The sequence below is a fragment of the Larus michahellis genome, chromosome 11 (genome assembly GCF_964199755.1).
Source record: "Larus michahellis chromosome 11, bLarMic1.1, whole genome shotgun sequence".
In the NCBI taxonomy this organism is placed as follows: Eukaryota; Metazoa; Chordata; class Aves; order Charadriiformes; family Laridae; genus Larus; species Larus michahellis.
In genome coordinates this window covers 568,673-591,207 of record NC_133906.1, presented here as the reverse complement: position 1 = coordinate 591,207, position 22,535 = coordinate 568,673, and the positions used below count along the sequence as shown (strand labels likewise).

Here is a 22,535-nt window from a genome sequence, read left to right as displayed (position 1 = left end):
GAAGCTCGGCTGCGCAGCAATGCATGCCTTCTTTCTGCCACCTGTGCCACCTCCTGGTGTCACATTCAGCCAGTAGAACTATTTGCTGAAGAATTCTTTTATTGGGAATTGGAAGATGGCAAAGGCTTACTCAAGCAGTTAAGCTGAGCCTTTCTGCTGTCAGATTGGCACCAGGTGTCTCAGCGATGCTGAGCTCATCATCCTCTGTTTGTTGGTACTATCCATGGGGAAGATTATTGTCCTCTGTACGGGTGCTCTGCTGGGGGAAAGGTGGGAGGTTTTCTGTCTCTGTATGGGATTTCCAGGCATATGGTAGGAGTTACTGGATTGAACCGTACAGCGTCGGCTGAGGATAGACCAGCTCCTCTAGAAAGAGCTTAGACCCGCTGCAGAGACCTTTTGCAGTTACTCTGCGCTGTGTGGCCACAGCCCCTCTCTGAGATATCCGGCGGGCTAGATGGCTAGGCACAGTTGCTCAAATGCATCCCAAAAGTGCCAAATTTAGTCAATGCACATGACCCAGCTCTGATGTACCTGAGTAATAGACACGACTTCCCTGAAGCAGAGGTTATTCTGTGTGCTGTGTGAAGGTGCTTCGAGCTTTCGCCTGGCTAGAGGTATGGCAGTGCTGGTTACGGGGCTTGACTACTGTGGAGCAGCCTTTTCATTTGGGTTAGTTTACTGAGAAATGCTGTTAACGCTCTGTAAATACGTCGATGTAAAGGACCGAAGCGTTAGGAAGGCTCCTCGCTTTGGCTGCGCGTGAGGTGATCGGCTGGTACCTCTGCAAGACTTTTTGCCTGTATGCTTTGTTTGAAAGCATCCCATGAGACAGTAACAGCTGAGTCTGTTCTAAGTGGTTTCTGGAGTGAGATATTTTGGGTGTAACTGTGGTGGTCTGCTCACCCATCCTGTTGTGTCAGCAAGACGCTTCATTTACCTTATTGCATGATCTGCTTCCAGCAAAAGTGCCGAGCATGATCTCTTGCTGAAGTCTTGTAGGGTTTGAGTTCCCCCCAAAATCTGGCTCTTGCAAGTGGGGAGAGAATAGCCAACAGAAGACTTGACGCTTATCTGAAGATTTTTCTATCTTAACGAGAAGCTGGTATCTTACTGACGACAGGGGCAGGGAGAGGAGTTTAAATATTTATTCATTGCATTTTTATCTTAAGAGATTTTGGGGGCAGAAGACAAGCTCTGTTTTTGATTACATTGGCTTTATAGTACCCTGGACTGTCACGCTTTGATAGGTTTACCACTAAAACCAACAGAAGGGACCAACTCCCTGTGGCAACAAGTAAACCGAGTAAACTTCAGGGTTACCATTTCAACCTGGGAATGTCATTGAGTTGAAATCTGGTAAATATAGCAGAATACGATGAGAAGGGACGTTCTCCTCCTCCCCCAGGTTTTCTATTTGGTTTTATCAGGTGATAAACGGTCTGCGGAGGAAGCTATCGAGCTGCAGCCTGCTCGGGCAAGCTGACCGTGTGTACAAGAGGAGTGCCCCGCGCTGTGACAGTGGCAGATCAAGCCAGGGCACTGGGGGGGTTGCACAGATCCCAAGCGCTGCTTCCCAGGGAACGGCACTGCCTTTAGAGAGGTCCATTTTTAATTGGCACGGTAATAAGGAATGATATTAGACTTTGAGAATTGTTACTAGGTGACAGTAGTCATGTCAAAGATTTCAGGAGGTGCTGTTGTAGAGCCTTTAGAGATCTGCATTTGGAATTATTCTGTTGGGAAGGAAAAGTCTTTTGGTTATGATATGGCTAGTAGTGGGACAAATCACTCTGGTACCTTATTTTGCCTAGTAAAAAGGAGACTATAAAGAGGACAAAAATTAGATCTGTGAACTCAGAGTATGTGCCATTTAGTCAGGTTGAATGATCCAGCCCTGCGGTATTGGAGGGAGCATTGTGAATTTTATCAAGAAGTTTAGTAATGGTCAACTGAGTTACAATTTAAGCACATTGGCAATGTATGGAAGCGATAGGAGAGAGCAGATTTGCAATTACAGTTTTTTCCTGCTGATGAAAGATGGTCTAGGGAACTAGTTTGGTCTAAATGAGGATTGATCGGGCCTGCGAAAACATGACCAATATGTGTCACTGTATTTTTATCTCCTTTGCTTTGCATTCACACCTGTCTTTTGGGAATAACTCTGTTAAATAGGGATTAAGGTTTCCTATCTTTGAGCATTACACAGTGCAAAAAGACTGATTTAGGAAGAATCTGGAGCAGGAAGAGGCACCCAACCAATTTAGTTAATGATATTTTCTTGTTCAAAATAATTATTGGCATTTAAAGAGATTCATATTATCTATGAAATGGCATGCTTGTTTAAGCACTAATGGGTAATCTCATACACAATGGCACGGTAATGTGTGATAATCTGTTATGTAGTGATTAAAAGGGTATTGCCAAGCGACTTAGATGTCTTTTTGAGGATGTCCCAGACCATAATCAAAGCGTTCTTGGATTGGGATGATAGGGTAAGAATATAAACAAGTTCGTTGCAACACGGAAGTATGTGGCATTTTAAATACCAGGAGTGAGAATTCAAAAACTTTGAAAGAGCATTTCTGGTCAAAGTTCATCTTTCTTATGGTCGATGTGAAAGATGAGGTAAAAAAAAAATGGTAAGAGGATATTTGCTACCAATGTATTTATTAAGGGCAGGTGTGTCAGGAGAAGACTCGTGTGGTATAAAATTGATGTCAAAATATGGGGTTTTTGAAAGGCCAAGTAGAATCAGCTATTCCTGGGCAGGGTTTATGTCATTATACAAATAACGTAAGCAATGAAAGGTAGGCAGGCAAAGTAAAGCATAGTGTCTGAAATAACTAGTCGGGGGGTTGGGTTTTTTTGGGTTGTTTTTTTGTTTTTTTTTTTTTTTTTCAGAGATATGGATGTTCCAGATGCACGATCTCTGCAGATCTCAGTGCAACTCTTCCTTGTACATCCTGAGGTTACAAGCTCCTGAAGGCTCCCCTTCACGCGTGGGTACTGCCATAGATGTGATTAGGGCCTGCAGGCATTGTGTGTATTCTTCAAAGGGTCACCAGAATCATACAGAAGTTTAAGTACGACATGCTTAACTTAATAAAGAGGGTTTTAAACTTTAACGACTTCAATGAAGAAATTTGTTTTAAAGGCCAAATGACTTACCCAAACAACCTGATGGCATAGTTCAGTCTATACTCTGACTTAAAACAGTTATTTTCCTTACACAGCAAGTAAACCTTCCCTTGTAACTCTAATGTTCTTTAGCTTAGCGTGAATTACATTTTTTAACAACGCTTTGTCTTAAAGTTTTTAAAAGCATATGAATTTTAGAAAGGTGATGACACTAGAATGAATTATTATATCTTTCTAATTCCTGTATACAGAGTGCTAGTCAACTTGCGGTTTCTTCCTTGAGGACTTTAAGCTGAGCAATCAGCATACGATAAAACGCATTTAAATATTTAAAACATATTCAAAAAATTGCAAATATATTATGTCCCTCATTCTGGTGTTGTAAATTAGATATCTTGATGTGGAAATGGTGAAACTTGAAAGTGGCTATTCCTTTTGATCTGCTTGGCTTTGGACTGTTTTTTACAAGAAAACAGAGCCAGCACAATCCACTCCCACTTTAGATGGACTGAAATAATTACATAATTTGAGTTGCGTCTAAAGTCTGTCTGTCTTTCCATTGCGGTGTGGTCACGTAATCATAATCAGTGGGACCCAGCTCTTTTTTTTTTTTTTTTTTTTTTTGAACTGGGGTCTGTTAGAAAACTGGTGATAATTACGCGCTACTAGCTCAAAACTGCACTTAAGTATTTTCTTTATCCTTGATATGAACTTTATCCATTTAGGGAGGGCAGAGCAACTGGTGCTTCCATGAGAATATTCCTTTTTTTGAAAGAGAAGGGAACAGAATGGTTGCCCGAGTGTGGGTATCTGACTTGTTCCTTTATTGCAGTGAACTTGAAACAACTTTGGCCAAGGTTATTCATGTTAGTTCTTCAAGCTTTATTGATGGCTTTCAACTTCTGTGTTCAAATTGTGGAAACGGACAAACGTGTTTTTCAGAGAATGTAATCTCTGATTCCTCATGGCAAAATCACACCAGTGGTATAAAGTCCTGCTCTTTTTTCCAAAGACACAAACCTGGTTGTGTTCCATGTTTTCTGAAGTGATATCTGTGTCTTTGCCTTGTTAAACTTAGGAACGTGACACTGAGAGGTTACCCTAAAACTCTGACCTTGGTACTTGCATGGTAGGAACATCCTGATGAGTCTGGAAGTCAACAAGGAAACCCGTGCTTCGAATCGGAGCATTGGTTATAGGTGCGTAGGTGTGTATCTGATGAGCAAGCTTTTCCCTCGAAAGGTGAGATCCATGTTCTAATACACCTCTGTGACCGACTTCAGGCTAATTTAAATAGTTTAAATATGGCACTAACACATGGAACATCTGGCATGATCTGCCGCTAAGTTCAGCCATGCTGTGTGCCATAGTTGCTTTGGGAAAAAACCAGTCACCTGTTCCAAACTCAACCAGTAGTTAGTTGTACCGGTCATTTCATCTCTGTTAAACTGTAGAATTGTTGACTTGTTTAAATTGGTGTAAATACCCTTTTCAGATGCAGCCTGAATCTGTGTACTATAGAATTGGTGGTTTGTGGCCCAGTAGAAGGATTAATCTGCTTGCAGATCTTGAAACTCATACTTTTCTCTCTAATTCTGAGATCTACGGTTTGTGTGTTGATGTGTTGGATGGGGAGGAGCTAGGTCATCTGTTTCCTGTCAGAAGAGACATAGAAAAGTTTTTGGGTTGGAAGTGACCTTTAAAAATCATCCAGTCCAAGCCCCTCACTGTGGGCAGGGACATCTTCCACTAGGTCTGGCTGATCAAAAGCCCCTCCAACCTGTCCTTGAACGTTTCCAGGGATGGGACATCCACAACTCCTCTGTTCCTAGGGATGGTTAAGAGCTCTCTCTTCAGTTGTTGGATAATGGTGCTGGCCTCGTCCCTGCCAGGGTTTGTGAACAGACTGCCATGTGGCTTCAGCAGAAGGTGCTCAGCTAAAGAACCGCCGCACAAAGGCAGACTGAAGGTGCATCTTAGCTCCGTGTGCCCTGCAGCGGCCAGCTGTGGACACTTGGGGGTAAAGCGGTAAAATCACAGTACAGGTGATAGTCTTTCCTCTCTCTGTCCATCCAGTAGTCTCTTGTTCAGGAGTGTCCTTAAATAGTGGCTTCCGGGACCACTGTTCTTAGTATTACTGCAAAGCCTGTGCCTTCTATGGACCTATCTAATCTATTTCTAAATTCACCTTTTTTGCCTTTGCATGGCAGCTCATGTTGTATGGAAGCACTTCCTTTTGGCTTGCTTCTGAACATTTTAGTGGGAAGCTGTAACTTTGCATTGAGAATGTCACCATCTCCATATGGTTAATGTCTGTAGAGTTTTCGCAATAAAAACAGTCTGCAGTGGCTCCTGTATTCTCTTTTCAGACTTATCCTGCAATAGCGGTCAGTCCGCGAAAAGGTGTCGTTACACAACCTCTGTGGTGGCTTCTGTTCCTGAAAACGTGCCATTGCCCCGCAGGAAGCACAGTGTCGAGCACTGGAGTTCAGTTCGTGTAGTGCCAGATCAGTCGTCAGTACGTGCTAGTGAGGTCGTAATAATGTGAGAAATTGTGATCACTCCTGTGCGGGAAGGATGAGTTTGAAAAAAATGGAGGATGGTCTTGAGGATGCTGTCAGTGTGTGTTGGATAGGATGAGACAAGCGGAGGTTTAGTCGTGCACCCGCGTGCGTATGAGATTGCTGCTGTCCCGGTGTGGATGAGGTGACTTGAACACCTGGCAGAGTGGCACAAGAGCAAATAGTTACGAAATGGACACAAACCCAATTAAACTAGAGTTTAAAAGATAAGTGAGCATTACAGCAGTAAGATTCTGGCATAGTCATCCTAAATCATAGAGAAAGAAAAACTGAGCAATTATTTAGATGGTACTGCAAACCTGCAAAAGGGAAATAAATGAATGGGTGTCTGCAGTGGTAATTCTTGGAGTCCGTCTCCCTTTTACTCCATCCAGCCTAACAAATGTCTGCTCTGATGTCTTCTGTGGCTGTCAATTAGTTTTGGCATGTGCAATATGGAAAAAAAAAAAAAAAAAGGTATGAAATTAACGGCTGGGTACGGCACCTGGGTTGACCCCTAGCTGCTGAGGTAAATAAAAGGCATCTTCTGCCTACTCTCCCAAAGTCCTTGGTATGGTTATAGCACCTTTTCTGGAACAAAGCAGGAACTGCAGTGCGCTGGATGTGCGCTTTCGTGAGCTGGAAGGAAGAGCCGGTGACCTGTGGTTGGTAAGTCCTCCAGGAAACCACCATCAGCGACCAATGGAAGCAGATACTTTGGAGCAGGAGCTCAGTGGTGGTTGAAGTACCTTTGTCTTTATAGGACACAGGACTTAGACCCGTGGTGGGACTTCTCTTGCCTCCCAAAATCCTGTGTATGAATGCTTCAACAAGCAAACTTCGGAAATGGAGAGACTAGTAAAGTGTAGGTAACCTGTCTGATCTTAGTGATTGGAAACAATCGAGATATACCCAGTTTAATTTCAGGCCAGGCCATTTTGTTTGGTGTTTTTTTCTTTGTTTGTGGTGGTGGTAGTGTTTTTGACTGGACTTTTTATTTCCCACTTCTTCTGCCAGCAGTAGAGCTGTTTGTCAGCTCCTCCGTGAGACCCTTCTAAGTGGAGGGAAACTGCTGTTGTGCTGTTCCTTGTTAGCTAAATCCACGCATTTTTAGCCTTTGCTCAGGGGTCATTTTTCAAAGTCCTGTAGGTTTCTCTCGAGTACTTTTCCACTTTGCTTACCGTAGCGTTCAGCTTTGGTCGCAGCGGTCCTACTAGATGAGGAGGCCTCTGTGCCGAGTTGTGAAGACTTAATTCCTTTTCTTTCCTTAGGCACTGCTTCTGTGTACACTGCAAGCTAGCGTAAGCCAGCGCTGCCACCAGAAATAGCTGCTGTAAACATCTGTGTAGTGAGTTACTCTGTGAGCTGTCCTGGGGGAGCAGATCTATGTCAAAACTATCACTTTCTCTGTGTGTTTGGTACTGAGTGGTGCCCCGGTGCAGTTTTGCAGTGACTATCCCCTGCTGTCCCACCTGCCGTGACCGACACGACTTGCATCCCCTTTTAAACCAACAAGAAATTCAGTTGACGTTAATATGTGAGGTGTGAGCTGTGGTGCTTCAGGCTTGTTGTTTATAGCCTCACTCAATTTAGCAGCAGGGGCTGGAAGGGTTACGGCTGCAGCAGCTTGGAGGTGGAAGGGGGTGTGTGGCTGGTAGCCTCTTCAAGTACACGGAGTCGGGAATCCGTGGCCCCTCTGCTCTGGTCGCTCTGTAGCGCACTAGTCTGTCTCCAAAACCCACATGGGTGTGGCGTGGACAGATCTAGCTGTAACTTCTCATTTTATCGTGGAGTGGTCAGTTTATTATAAATTGTTTTTCCTAGCCTCTTGACATTGCTGAAGTGATCCAGAGGTAGGGTGTTGGAGCCAGGGAGGTAGCACACTTGGATCTGACAAAGCAGCTCACCTCAGCCCTCAGAGCCCCGCGCTCAGTTTCAGGTGGCCAGGTCTGCGTGCCATCGTGGGTGTCTGCCTTGCCGATGGGGTAGGGAGTCTTCATCATTTCCAGCAACACCGCGTTCGAATACTGTGAGCCAGCCCTTCCCAGCTCTACAGCTGTGCTGTAGGGCAGTGTAACACAGCATGCCCGGCGTATACTGGCCTAAGTTGTTTTCAGGGTGGAGAAATGTGGTAAGTATTGATTCTTACATTAATGAGAAACAAATTGGATTCTCCCAAACTGGGGAAATACATTGTCTGAAGACAATGTTTGAAACTTTCAAAGTATGATTTCAGTATTTATTCTGTAATAGTTAGAAGCTGGGTTGCGGTAGACGTGACGTAAACCGGTCTTGCAGAGAGCTGCACATAGCAAATCATCTGAGGTATAAGATGCATTATTTTCAGAGGTTTATATCTAATTTGACCCTGTTTAAAAGCGAAGGAATGGAAAAGTTACTGATTCACCGCTGGTGAAGCTCGCTAATCTGTAAACCAGTAACCGTTTGCGTTTTGTAGCCTGTGAAATCGATTGTTTTGGTTTGGGGGGGGTGTGTACTACTCACCAGTGCGTTTCTTTACACTATTTGCACATTTGTGTATGCGAACATAAGCCCTGCCTACACTGCAGAGGCAGCTGTGCAGTGACGTTTGCGTGTGTGAAACAGGCTGTGCTGGACTATATGGATAAAAACCCGCGTAGAGTAAAACTACACAGCTTTACCATAATTTTACATCATCCATGCAAATGAGTGGGATAAATGCCTTCTTACAGTACTGTTCCATATTTGCCTTCAGCTTTAGTCTTACAGGAAAGAAACTTTTTAAAAAAGAAGCTGTTACCAAAGTTTCTTGTGCCTAAGTATTTCTACTGTGTAATGTTAGCGTAGAGGTGGCATTGATTTCAAGTATACTTAAAATATTTGAAATACTGTTTCATAGTTTTTGTGACTGTAGCTAGGACTGTACAACTTGGAATGTTAAATTATTGGGAATTTAAGGTAGTAGGTTTTTAAAATTTTTTCCTGCTCTTAAAAAAGAAAAGGTGTATCAGAGCTAAGTCTACTTCATTTTGGGTGGAGTTGTGTGGGAAAGGGGTAACAACTTTACATTTTAGGTTGGAAGATTCTTCACATTCAGAAAATACTAAACCAAGCCTGTGGAATAATACTGGTTTCCCAGACTTCTGTTTCTGGGCTTTCCCCCTGGATTTATCCTTATTCCCCCAGGAGGTGTGGTTTGTTTGGGTTTGGTTTTGTTTTGCCTTTTTTTTTTTTTTTCTTCAAGGGAATGAGTTGGGAATTTGGGACAGGTAATGAAGATTCCAGTTGAAAAATAGTTTTCTTACTTCCATATTATAGTTAATTAAATGTTCAGGTCTTAGGCAAATGTTAACAGTTACTTTTAAGTAGCTGATTTTCTGGCATGTTTGCAAATGATTTTTAACTAATAGTGCATGTGGCTGAGATCTAAAACAGTGTCTTTGCATTTCTTTTGTGTGACTTTCATACTAACCTGACTGATGAACGAACATACACTGAAGGAATTGGTAAATTGTCCACTGCTGATGGTAAAGCCTTCGCAGATCCTGAGGTTCTCCGGAGACTGACGTCCTCTGTCAGCTGCGCACTGGATGAAGCTGCTGCTGCATTGACGCGGATGAGAGCAGAGAACAATCACAATGCAGGACAAGTGGACAAGTATGTATTGCTCGCTCCCCACCCTCCGTTTCCCAAATATAGAATGTGAGTTTGTATTTTTAATTTCCAATTCACTTAATTTTATAGTTGGTACTTGGTAATGTATCTGCTCTCCTTCTAGCAGATGCAGAGTTACTGAATCAGAAGGTGTAACTGCTGTCCCATCAGGATATTGGCTTCAAAAGTGTGAGAGAAAAGTACAAAAACGTTACTTTGGAACCTGCTGCTCTTTCTGTGTACTAGATGGTTGATTTCTTTTTCAAAAGTGGGTTAAATTCTTAGCTGTAGAAGTGTTGGTGATAGCTCTCAAATTACTGCCTCAGCGTACTTGGTTGCAAACTAACGATTCTAGTTCATTGGAGAAGTTGGAAGAGAATACTGATACTTACAGGGCAGTGATTTGCCCTGGGATCTTGCTCAGGAACTTAGCAAAAAATGAGACTGTATTATCTGATAACTTTTTGTAACCGATAATTAATGAGGATGGCATTTAATTCCCGTGGTGACAGAACCGAGGATTTGTCCTATGTCGCCAAAAGCTTTCTTCTACTTGGTAATGTCAAACTGTCTTTAGGGGTCCCGAAATATTTTCTACTCTGACAAGTGATGCAAATAGTTCCTAAACTGTTGGGGTGGTGCGACTGCATATACTGCTGATCTGCAGATCTAGCAACAAAAATGGAAAGTCTTAAGTTTCCTTTCATAGGGATGTCCTCTTGAATTTCAGACTTGGGATTTGCAAAACAACGTGCTAACAGTAAGGGCAGTAGTCTTGAGTCATTGCTCCAAATGTAAATACAAATATAAAACAAATATAGTTTCATTTCCTGACTGAAGCTAGAGGAATTACTTGTGGATCAAAACATGGGGAGATGACTATACACTGGGGAAGCCTGCTTGAACATAAAAAGGAAGCATACAAGAGGTGGAAGCAGGCCAGGTGGCCCATGGGGAATATAGAGACAATGTCCAAACGGTTAGGGATGTGATTAGGAAAGCCAGAGCCCACCTGGAGTTGAATCTGGCAAAGGGCATGCGAAGACAACAAGGTACCCTAGTGCGAGAATATCGGCTGCAAAAGGAAGATGAAGGAAGATGTGGGCCTGACTCAGAATATGTCAGGGGACCTAGTGATGGGGACACAGAAGAGGAAGAGGTAGTGAATGCTGCCTTTGCCTTGGCCTTTACTGGTGAGATTTGCTTTCAGGAATCCCAAGCCCCGGAGATGAGCAGGAAGGTGTGGACCAAGGAGGTCCAGGTTGCTTGGTATCAGGTCAGGGAGCATTTAAACAGGCTGGACATAGTCCAGCAGACAAGTTCATGGGACCTGATAGGACACACCCGTGAGTACTGAGAGAGCTGGCTGATGTCACTGAGGGGCCAGTCTCGGTTTGTTTGAAAGGTCTGGGGGAATGAGGTAGGTTCCTGAGGACTGGAAAAAAGCAAACGTCACCTCTGACTTCAAGAAGGGCAAGAAAGACTTGTAGGCAGGTCCCTTAAAAAAAAAAAAAATGTGCTGGAGCAAATCTTCCTGGAAGCTGTTTCCTAACACAGCGAGTACAAAATGGCGATGGGAAGTAGTCAGCGTGGCTTTACAAAGGGGAGATCAAGCCTGACCTAATAGCCTTCTACAATGAGATGGCTACGTTTGCAGGTGAGAGGGGAGCCGTGGGTGCTGTTTATCCTGACTTTAGCAGGTCTTTCACACTGTATCCCACAGTGTCCTGTGGGACAAGCTGATGAAGTACAGACCGGGTAGGTGGGCGGTGAGGTGGATTGAAACCTGTCTGAGCTACTAGGCTCAGAGTTGTTGGTATCACAGAGTGCAGGTGAAGGCAAGTTGCTAGTGATGTACTACAGGGGCTCGTACTGTTTAACATCTTCATTGGTGACCCACCTGATGGTGCAGAGTGCATCCTCAGCAAGCTTGCAGATGGTACAAAGCTGAAAGGAGTTGTTAGTGGACCAGATGGTTGTGCTGCCATTCAGAGGGACCTTGACAAGCTGTAGAAAGGGGCCCGCAGGAATCTCATGAAATTCAACAAAGGGAAATGCGAAGTCGTGCACCTGAGGAGGAATGTCTGTGTGCGTTGGTACGGATGGGGAGGGCTGAATGGCTGGAAATCAACTTTGGAGAAAAAGACACGAGTTTCATGGCGGACAAGTGGAACATGAGCGAGCAATGCACCCTTGGAGCAAAGGTCAACAGCGTCCTGAGCTTCATTTGGAAGAGCATCCCAGCGTCATTCTTGTCACTTTTACAAAATGTCTTGGAAATATCTCAAAGGGAAGCTGAGCAGAGAGCAGACTGGGAGACCTCTTGAGGTGCCTGGGTCAACTAGAATGAAGTACGAGTCTTGTTTTATTAGCTTTTTCCAAGAGCATGTTTTGTTTTGCAACAGTTCTGTATTATATGAGGTGGCTTAAAGTCATCTTCTGAGAGTGATGGATCTGTTTCGGGGTTTGTCTCACAGGTTATGGTGTTGGGTGGCTCCCATTTCCAAAGCCATTTCCAAAGCCTAGACTATGGGTGTGCAAAAGTGCAGGAATGTCCACCCTCCCAGCTGAGGGTGGGATGCCCAGCTGTAAAGGCCATGTCACGTGGGAGCCGCAGCAGGGCTGTGTGACGACTGCTTGTGCTGTGAGCACACAGCCGTCCCTTACCACCTCCTAGGAGAAGGTGGTAGATTTGAGAGAATCCTGCAGCCTGTTACTGGATCCCATTGCTGCAGTACAGGGACTTGACTATGTAGCCAGATAATAAACTTTTCCAAAATACCAGTTGTTTTGCTTAAAATACTTGGTGATTGCAATGCAAATGTAAGTGATCAGATACTGGTCATGTCAGATCTCAGCTTTTATCTAGCAGTTAGCACAGTTTATTTCATTTTGGAGTATATGGCGGATGAGTTCCTTTTAAAATAGGGACTTAACACAGTTTAACCGTTACAAGCTTTGAACAACTGAAAGCTGAAACTTGTATGCTTTCCTCAGGGAACTTTGTGCTCTAATGGGTATTTTCTTCATTGTGAGTGAATTTCTTGAGTGAACACAGAATAAAAGTAGAAGTTTTGAGGTTTTTAATGAATCTGAGTATACTAGTTCTTCTTTTAAGTAACAAGCTTCCATATCTTGCAAATAAAATATACTGATAGGAATGCATCACGTACAGTCCACTAGTGTTTATGATAGATGGCTCTTCCTCCCTTCCTCCCTTTCCCCTCCCGCCAGGGTATTTACTGTCATTTGGTTCCCGGTGGCTGAGGGACCATGGTTCCTTGCATGTATTTTCTAAATAAAATTATATCATCAGTTGGAGAAGTGTAACGGAGTTGGTACTGAGCATGACTTGCTCTTGTTCACACTTCTGTTCAGCAGTGCTTTAACAGTTTTCTTTGCTGTTAGACTTTTTTTTGTACAGAAAAAGATTTAAAGGACAGGTGACTTGGTCTGAAATAAACTGAAGCTCAGCTCACCCGTTTCGAGATTTGTTGAGTGTACTTTCGTTGGTCTCAGGGAAAATAACTATTCTCTCTACTCCAGGGTTAGTGACGGTTAAAGCAGTCATTATAGACTTCTGAGCTTTTAGGTGCCAAGAACTCAGGTCTGTCTTGTCTTTTCCTTCTAACTCTTAGCTTGTAATTGCCTCTTGTGGCTTTTTTTAAGTATGAGTTAGTGGTGTTCCATGTAGGATTTGTCTTGTTATTGCTGTTTAAAAAACGTGCAGTTCAATTGGCTTATTTCATCCATCTGAAAACTTCTGTAACATGCTTTTAACAGTGCATGACAGGAAACACAGTAAAGTTCTTTCTGTAAGGCGCCTCTCCTTTCTTCCTTCAAGATGTCATTAGGTAAGGTAAGGATTTTTCTTTGAAATGGCTGCTTAAATTAAGAAACCGGTGTTTTCAATTAAAAGCAAAAAGCTTTGGGCTAGTGCAGAGAGGAAGATAGTCTCGCTACAGGACAGACAACGGCCAGAAGTGTGTCTTGTTTCAGTATTCAGTATTAGTGGTCTCTGGCACTAGGCTGTGTGCTTTTTGGCTTTATCTCTCCTAGAAATTTGCCTTGGTACCTGTAGTCAGCAGTTTCTTGCGGCCATAACTTCTGTGCATTTGGCATTCCACTGAAGTGTGAATAGCATCAGCGAGACTTGCATCTGTATCTTGCAAACATCAGAAATTAGCTAGTTTTGAGCATATATGAGAGCTTATGTGAGTTAGCAACTGATGAGGATGAGAGCTAATTTAGACATAAGCAAGGTCTTTATCTCCGTTTCACCTGTGGAAATAACCTGTATACTTTTTCTTAAAAAAAAATCTGTAAGGTATATTTTCTAGTAAGGCTTAGTACTAATGTCATGAGTCTTTAAGTAAAGACTTCTTCCTTGTCTAGGAAAGCTATCCCTCTATTTCAGATTTATTTTGAGCTTATTCTGTGGTAACTGATTTTCCAGTCGCAGTTTGGCAGAAGCATGCTCGGATGGGGATGTAAATGCTGTCCGGAAGCTGCTGGATGAAGGAAGAAGCGTGAATGAACATACTGAAGAAGGGGAGAGTCTCCTTTGCTTGGCCTGTTCAGCAGGATATTATGAATTGGCACAAGTAAGTAACAAATGTAATCACAACTAAACCTTTGCGAAGCGTTGTCTAATGGGCTTTCTTGGTAGGTAAATGTTTTAGCTATTCTGATTATAGTAATTTCTTACAATCTGAACAGAATATCAGTTACTATGTTGTGGACTTCCAGTTACCGTTTGTCGTCTTAGTGGAAAATGCCGTCATATATGCCTTTAGGCTTCAGGGACGTGTCTGAGGAACGTATCTTGTGTTTTATGGTGTATCTACTCTTCTGGCATTGTTCTAGATGCAGTCAAGCTGTTCTGCCAAGCAGACATTGCAATAAGATCTAAAATAGCAGAAAAATCAAACACTGCAAGTGGTTACCTTCTAAAAACTCATGTCTCAGTCACTCAGTCCTTTTGTTAATCACATCTCTATCAACAGTGCATTAATTTGTGTTAATTTCTGGGTTTTATACTTGCGTTTCTGTGGTGTCATTCTGTCCAGTGAATTGCCCTATGACTTTCGAAAATGTCAATATTGCACCGTCACTTGATGATTTTAGCAGATATGAATAAATGTAGAAAAGCAGCGTTTCCTGAAGCATTGCACGGTGCAGGCAGTAATTATAAATGGTCCCGGGGAGTGCCATTGTGCTTCACCACTGGGGGATGTTCCTGCAAGGGGACGTCACAGCTGGCTGGGACATCATTCTCACAAGCCTCACTGAACTAAAAGCAAAATGTTGGTGTTAAAATTTATTCATTAAAGTGAACTTTTTTCTCTAGGTGCTACTAGCAATGCATGCAAACGTTGAAGATCGAGGGAATAAAGGAGACATAACTCCCTTAATGGCAGCTGCCAGCGGAGGCTATGTAGATATTGTTAAACTTCTCCTTGTTCATTGTGCAGATGTCAACGCACAGTCTTCAACAGGTAACTGGGAAGCAGGAACACGAAGAATTAGTAAGACTGGCACAAAAGACATGCAGCTGTTCTGAAAGTCTGTGGTTTTGTCTAATAGTTTCATTCACAAGAAAACATGACAGGAACTATTAAGAATAGGCCAGATACATAGTGGATGTGTTCAGAGTCTTACCTGGCCGTTATTAAAGGTTGTTTTTAATATAAACTGTAATGGAAAACACTGTTCCTGGGAAAGCCACATGAAATTTAGGTTTTTTTTTCGTCTGCATAATCCAAAATTACCCAGTAAGATGACCATGGGACACATCTGGTCAAGGCCAGTTATTTCAGTCTATTAATTTTTCCCAAAGAGGAGGTACAGTTCTTGGAGCATTGAATGTTGTCTGCGTTGCTGATGCTTGATCACAGCTTAACTAACCTTGCTGAGGCTATTAACCTGCAGTTGGGTTCTGCTAATATTGAGATAGAATTTAAACTTTGTTCAAATTTTAAAAGTCAGGTGTCCGAACTATGAAATATTCTTTGTATCTTGATGTTTAGCCGTATTAAACAGAACTTACCTTAAAATTGACTGTAGCATTTAAAACATGAGCCTTATGTGATTCTGTCACTTACAGTACCGGAGATTTAAATTATAAACATTTTTTTCATCCAGCCAGGAAAAGATTTTTTTTCAAGGAATTACAGGACACGCTCTTAGGCAAAAAAACCCCAAACACGTCTCCCCCTGCCCACACTCTCTATAGGGAGCGTGAAAGTTACTCATTGATCTTTTTGTGTGTGCATTTGATCTCTCTGTGTGCTGAAGTAGGAAAGGAAACATAATCATCAAAGAAAAACACCGCGATTTTTAATATTGGCTTTGCATTAAAACTCTTTCACGTTACAGTTGTGTTGGGATTTTATACCCATCCTGAAATTATTGGCTGGAGCAACGTTGCTGTGAGATAAATGGCTGCTGCTAGCAATGTACTTGGTTTTGTTCAGAGCTGTTAAAACTAATTTCCTTTCCTGTATTAAGAGTGGGTGACAGAAAGAGCTTTCATGTGAACTTCTTCTTCTCTGCAGGGAACACGGCCCTCACTTACGCGTGTGCTGGGGGCTTTGTTGACATAGTGAAGGTGCTATTGAAAGCCGGTGCTAATATAGAAGACCACAATGAGAATGGGCATACCCCCTTAATGGAAGCAGCCAGTGCAGGTCATGTTGAGGTTGCAAGAGTATTGCTGGAATACGGTGCGGGAATCAACACTCACTCCAACGAGTTCAAAGAAAGTGCACTTACGCTTGCATGCTATAAAGGTATTGTCTCTTGCCTTGTTTTCTATTTTTGTTTAAATTTATTTGCTAGGATTTATCTAATTAAAGCTTCCAGCCATACTTTGAATATTTTCTTAAGAGTTTTGGAATACTGGGTTTCGGTTTTAAAGTCGATGTCAGGAAGGGATCATCCATGGTGTGGTGGCATTAAGCCTGTCTGCTTGAGTCCAGATGTGGCGGACGTGTATTCGACACATTGCAGGTGAAAACCTGTGACTGCTGCGTCCAAACTTGTGCTTTGACACGTCACCGTTCTCCTCTTCCCCTACCACCACATCCCTTATTTCATGCAGATTCCCCTCACCAACTATCTGCAAGTTCTGAAAACATCTCTCTCAGTTATTAGGAAAAGGTAAAGTTAGAACAAATGTTCCTGGAATACCTGATGGGGTGAAAATGCTAGTATTATTACTGGATACTTTTCCTTCAGTGTAATTTTGGAGGATGTCTGTGAATTGTCATGTGTTATGAACTTTTATGGACTTTTGACTTAATATCTTTTGCTATTTAAAGTTTCAGTATGAAGTAACTTACTGCAATGGTAATCCAGTGTGCTTCCAAGGTTTTTTCTTTCCAAAAACCTCCATAAAACTTCCAACATTCGTTTTTTTTCCTAATAGACGCTATAAGGATGCGGGTTATCCTCATAGTAACTTCAGATTTTGCCTCTGTGGTCAGAATCGGAGGATGCACGCTATGTGTAACTCATCTGAAAAGTTGCATCTGGATTTGTCATGGATTTCCTGAAGCATATAGTAGTTCCTTAGAGAGAACTTTCGGTAGATAGTACTCCTGGATACATTGGAGGGGCATTCTTGCTTCTTCTGACCTAAAACTTAGCAGAGTGATGTCATGTAACAGAAGAACTTCATTGAGTGGAGATTTCCTGTATTATGTTTGACAAGGTGGTTGAGCTACTTTGTTTTCCTCTCAGTTCATGTAAAATGAAGTCTTGTCTTGGAGGAGGATGCTCATTGAGAGGATAAAATGTATAACATGTAAGAGAAAAATTCTAAAATGGCAAAAACCGTAATAGAGTTGAAAACAGGTATTGGTAAAGTTCAGTAGAAGCTTATAAAAATACTGTCAGATAGCATAATGTGATACAATGTGTGTGTATCTTAGTTCTCACAAATATGTCTGTGAAAGCTAGGATTAAAAAGCTTAAAGTTAAGTTCAGATCTACATGAATCTACCTCTAAAAGATAATCCCCTCAGCTGCACGTGTGCTGCCTTGGAACACTTAAATGATACGTCACTATATAGTTGAATAAGGAATAAGCCAGCTTTTATAGCTTGAAGTCACAAGGAAAGCTGCCGGTGTCTAAACTTGAATGAGAGAGGTCTGTCTTCATCTCGTAGTTGGGCAGTGCCTCTGGGGAAGACTGTCTAAAGTCTGGCTGGCTGTTTTGCATTGGTATTTTTTAGAGTACTTTAAAAAGAGCAGTCTTGTGAATTATAACTTGTAAAAATTGCAACAGCGAGCTATGAACATCTGAATGATTTCATTGTGTATTTTATGTACCTCTAAAAGTTTACAATATTAAATGTGTATTTGTTTTTATCTGTTTCATTTGAAGGCCATTTAGACATGGTTCGTTTTTTGCTTGAAGCTGGAGCTGATCAAGAACATAAGACGGATGAGATGCACACGGCGCTAATGGAGGCCTGCATGGTAAATAGCCCTTATTCGTACTGCTCCCTTTTCAATGAGAGAAATAAAAGAGCTGATTAAATAAAGTGAGCCTTTTTTAACAAGCTGTTTGGGGTCTGCAAGCGAGCACGTGTTAGCTTTTATCTTAAGAAAGCCTTTACTGTAGTGACCACGGGTGGACAGCCACCCAGTCAAATTGGTCATACAAAAATTGTTCTAATTTTTGTGATGTGTTGTTTTAAATGCTCCCTATGTGGAATGTAGGGGTGACTCATCTGCAGTGCAGTGAAGTCGTAGGTCGAGCCCAAGTCACTGTTTCTTTTGTAGCGTAAGAGTACACCTTTGTCTTTATGAATAAGATCTCTCTGACCATCGTGATATGAGCCTCCTAGAAGTGCCCTGAGCTGGGTGACTGATGCGTTGCACGTGTCCTCTCAGCACTGCGGCAAGTGTTTTGCATGTAGAGACGGTTTGCTTTCTTCCAGGTTTCAGTAAATGGTGCTGTGAGGTTTTTCTTTTAAAAAGAAAAGGGTAGGTCAAAAGTAGTTTAGTTCTTAGTTCTCGGGCAACTCTTATAATTTCAAAGCAGCCATTGAGTGAAAACTTCCCTTTCTAACGGCTTCGTCTTAATAAAGAGTGTGCTATTGTGTCAAAGCGTGTCTGCAACCAGACCTTTTATCTGTTCTTCAAGATGGGGAACTTCTTGGAAGAAAGAACAGGGACCTTGTTTTCATAGGAGGCACAGCGAACGGAGGAAAACTTCATTTGCTCCCAGCAGCCTCTAATCCTTAGAAGACAGGCAGCAACGTTCTTCCCGTCCTCTCAGTGCTGGAGGATCAAGTGTTCTTTTAGTGCAGTTGGGAGGAGGTGATGCAAGTGATCAAGGTCAGATTATGTCTCGAGCTGTGTTGAAGTCTTCCGATAGTGAGATGGTAATAGTATCCTTGAATAGTCTTCCCTGCAGGAGAGCCTAGTGCCAGTAAGGAGTTCAGAGGGACGCGGCTGCAGTAGGTGTATGCTGTCACCTAAAGGAGATTGCAGCGTGACTGCACACTACGTGTTTTAATCAGCCCACGCTTCTGTTTGGGTTTAGTCTTTTTTTGTGTGTTTTGTTTTTTTTTCTTTCATGATGGTAAAGTCTGAGCACTGGGTTGGCTTGGAGACGATGAAGTGTCTCACGTGGCGAAGATAAAGTAGTGTGGGTTGCCTGCAGGTTTTTAAGCTCTTGGATGGTTCAGATTAGTTTGTGTTACAGAGCATGTATTGACCTTTAAAAGTAACAGAGAGGAAATTGATTTTTTTGAAGTTGCAACTCCAAGTCAAATGATGGAATTTTTTCCTTGTTATCTTTTGGCTGCACCCTTGCAGAAGGGAACCATCCCACCAAATTATTGTGACTTTTCCCAGTCTTCGCTGGTTTCCAGCTAATGAATGCTGCAAATACAGGGAGCTGAGGCGTTTCGTCTCTGATCGCCAGTTATTTTTCAAGCGTCTCTGGTCGAGATGGAGTACCACACCTAGGATCATGCCTTTGGTTAGATGAGGTTGTTGGCTTTCAGCCAGCTTCTCTGAGAACGACAGCCTGGCCTTAATTTGCAGAATTGATTGCCACCAGTCTGGGGTTACTTACTGCCTCCTTCATGGTCAGCTTGAGAGAAGCGTTGGCAGGAGTCGCGTGTTGGGTATCCCTCTTGCCCCCTCTTCTCTAGCTCTGCGTTAGCTGTTTGAGTTACTGCCTGACAATTCTGGTGAGTTGAGAATGGGGAACTGGTAGTTTGCTTGAGGTTGCTGTTCTTAATACATAAGAAGTTCTTTAATTTTGGGAATTAGTGGAAGTCTTAGCTTTATAACTTTATAATCACCCCTAGGTATCACTGCTCTACTCTGGACTGCCCTGGCTTGAACCTTGGGGCAGAGGTCTTCGCATGTCTTTTGGTTTTGCTCTTTAGTATTGTTCAATTTTATTTAGATTTCCTCCCAAGGACACAACATAAAAACATCGGCTGTTTGGCACTGAAATTGTCCCTTTTTATGTCTTCCTCAGGAAGAAGTATCCTTTAGTTCTCTTGCAAAAATCTGTCAGCATGTGCTGGGGCTAGTTTAACTGTCAAATCCCGGGAGAACCACCGTGGCAGGACATAGGGCTCTAACTCATCAAAGCTGGCTGACAGTTTACTCCCTCTGGAAGAACCCCATATTTCTTTGGATGGCAAATGGAGTGCCCAAGGTGGTGCACCTGATACCTATGCACCTGCAATATGCAAGGCAGCAAGTAGTTTTCTCTCTGCTGAGATACAAAGAGCATGCTTTGATTCAAGTCTTTTACTTGGAGTTCCCTTTCCATCTTTAAGTTATCCTATTAACTATGTGTGCCAAGGAAAGGTCTAGCATGAAACTTCCTCTGATTAGACCCTCAGACCTTCATCTCACTGAGCGCTCTGTGTGTGGCTCTGACCTTCCCCCTTCCTTAGGTGTAGTCTGTTTCAGTTTTCCAAGATCTCTTCTCCAAATTGTTCCATGTGTTTGGGTCCCAGTTTCTTAAATGACGTGAGAGGGAGAAACCGTGCGAGTCTTTCTCCTTTCCTAATGCCAAAACTTCTTTGTTTTCCCCTTTTCAGAGGTATTGTGGCTTTCTACAAACCACGCTGTAGGTGAAACGCGGTGAGCTTGTTTTGGCTGGCATAGACTTAATTTTCTTCACAGTAGTTAGTATGGGGCTGCGTTCTGGATTTGTGCTGAAAAGAGTGTTGTTGGTAATTCAGGCATGTTCTTGTTACCGCTGAGCAGTGCTCACGCAGCATCGAGGCCTTTTCTGTTCCTCACCCTGCCCTGCCAGTGCCGGGCTGGGGGTGCACGAGGCATTGGGAGGGGCCGGAGCTGCGACAGCTGGCCCCGACTGACCAAAGGGCTACCCCATACCCTATGACGACATGCTCACTGTATAGAGCTGGGGGAAGGAGGAGGAAGGGGGGATGTTGGGTGAATGCATTTGTCTTCCCAAGTCACCATTACACTGATGGAGCCCTGCTTTCCTGAAGATGGCTGAACACCTGCCTGACATGGGAAGTAGTGGATGAATTCCTTGTTTTGTTTTGCTCATGCACACGGCTTTTGCTTTACCTATTAACTGTCTTTATCTCGACCCATGCGTTTTCTCACTTTTGCCCTTCTGATTCTCTTTCCCGCGAGCGAGCGGCCGCGTGGTGCTTGGTTGCCAGCTAGGGTTAAACTACGACACATGGGTTTTTGGTACTTGGTCTGACATTGACGAGCTTAGTAGTAGTTGCTTGAGAAGTTGACAGCTGCATTTCTATGCTTTGATTGGTAAGCGCTCAGGCTGCTGTGGCGATCTGTATTCTCTTCCCTCTGTGGCAAAGATTGCTTCAGCCCAAGGCGCTTTGCAGTCTCCTGTAAGATGTATTTGAGTCTTCCCTCTTCCCGTTACCTACCTCATTGTAATCCACTTCAGTGTCTCAGTAGGTATCTTTCCCAGCATCCAGAAACTGCTGGTTGGAGCTTTTTGTGTCTGTAGAAGCCATGAATCAACTACAAAGGAGGAGGAAATCTTTTTTTCCAATGCTTCTTTTGGGGTTTAGTCATAGAGTGGGTTTATTTGCTTATGGTACTTGTTTGTTATCTCTGTTACTTTTGTTTCTCAGGTATTTTGGTGGATATTTAAGAAAGTCTTATCCCATAACTCTTTCCCTACTGCCTCGAGAAAGAAGGAAGAAGAACCCACACAAACATCACATGTCTAGCTCTTTTTCCTCATAAATTTAAGCCCAACTTAGATGTAGGTGGAAACCTGAAGGTCAGTTTAATCAAAGTGTTGCCGTAACCATGTCATAAATTGAACCATCATAAGTAAAAAGACACTGTCTTTTTAGGATCACTTTCAGAGCTAGTACGATAGTGATTGCAACTACAGCATAAAGCGACTCCAACTGTTTCTGATTTTTGTGTTCACCTTTTGTTTTGTAGGATGGGCATGTGGAAGTGGCACGCTTGCTTTTGGACAGTGGTGCTCAAGTGAACATGCCTGCAGATTCATTTGAATCTCCGCTCACTCTGGCTGCTTGTGGTGGACACGTGGAGTTAGCAGCTCTCCTGATTGAAAGGGGAGCTAACCTGGAGGAAGTTAACGACGAAGGTTATACTCCTCTAATGGAAGCTGCCCGGGAAGGCCATGAAGAGATGGTAGCCTTGCTACTAGCACAGGGTGAGATCACTGGCGTTTCTTGAGCGTTCCCTGTGAAGAATGCAGCGTTGACTGTTTGCCGTTAGGTATTCTGTGCAGATTCCTCTGAGGTAGCGTTGATTGTCGCTGCTCCTTGCAAAGCTGAAACGCCCAGACTGTGGAGGTGATGACCATTCACCTTTCTGCCCTGTGCCTGGTCACTTAAAGTAACGGCTGTTTTGTTTCCTAGGGGCAAATATAAACGCACAGACGGAAGAAACACAGGAAACGGCTCTTACTCTGGCATGTTGTGGAGGGTTTTCTGAAGTAGCTGACTTCCTTATTAAGGCAGGAGCTGATATAGAACTCGGTTGCTCAACACCTTTGATGGAAGCTGCTCAAGAGGGTCATCTTGAATTGGTGAAATACTTGCTGGCAGCAGGTATGTGTATAGTGCACATGATCTAGCCCACGGATGTTAGAGACCCAGTGTTCTATATGATTTAGAAGATACTTGGACTTGATGGTGGCAGTGTGGTAACAAGAAACTATAATCT

The 22,535-nt window shown here is 43.0% G+C and overlaps 1 protein-coding gene across 34 annotated transcripts in view; it reads left to right on the top strand.

Moving 5' to 3' along the window:
- ANKHD1 (ankyrin repeat and KH domain containing 1) overlaps positions 1-22,535 on the top strand; it is a 122,759-nt gene that overhangs the window by 33,380 nt on the left and 66,844 nt on the right. For 28 of the 34 annotated variants that reach the window (XM_074604017.1, XM_074604002.1, XM_074604012.1 and 25 more), the window contains exons 3-9: positions 9,185-9,341; positions 13,795-13,942; positions 14,689-14,836; positions 15,896-16,129; positions 17,728-17,822; positions 21,783-22,020; positions 22,229-22,420. In XM_074604017.1, coding sequence (XP_074460118.1) covers positions 9,185-9,341; positions 13,795-13,942; positions 14,689-14,836; positions 15,896-16,129; positions 17,728-17,822; positions 21,783-22,020; positions 22,229-22,420 — 1,212 coding nt within the window. The remainder of the gene's footprint in view (positions 1-9,184; positions 9,342-13,794; positions 13,943-14,688; positions 14,837-15,895; positions 16,130-17,727; positions 17,823-21,782; positions 22,021-22,228; positions 22,421-22,535) is intronic. The other 6 variants (XM_074604000.1, XM_074604025.1, XM_074604006.1 and 3 more) reach the window with 2 other exon arrangements.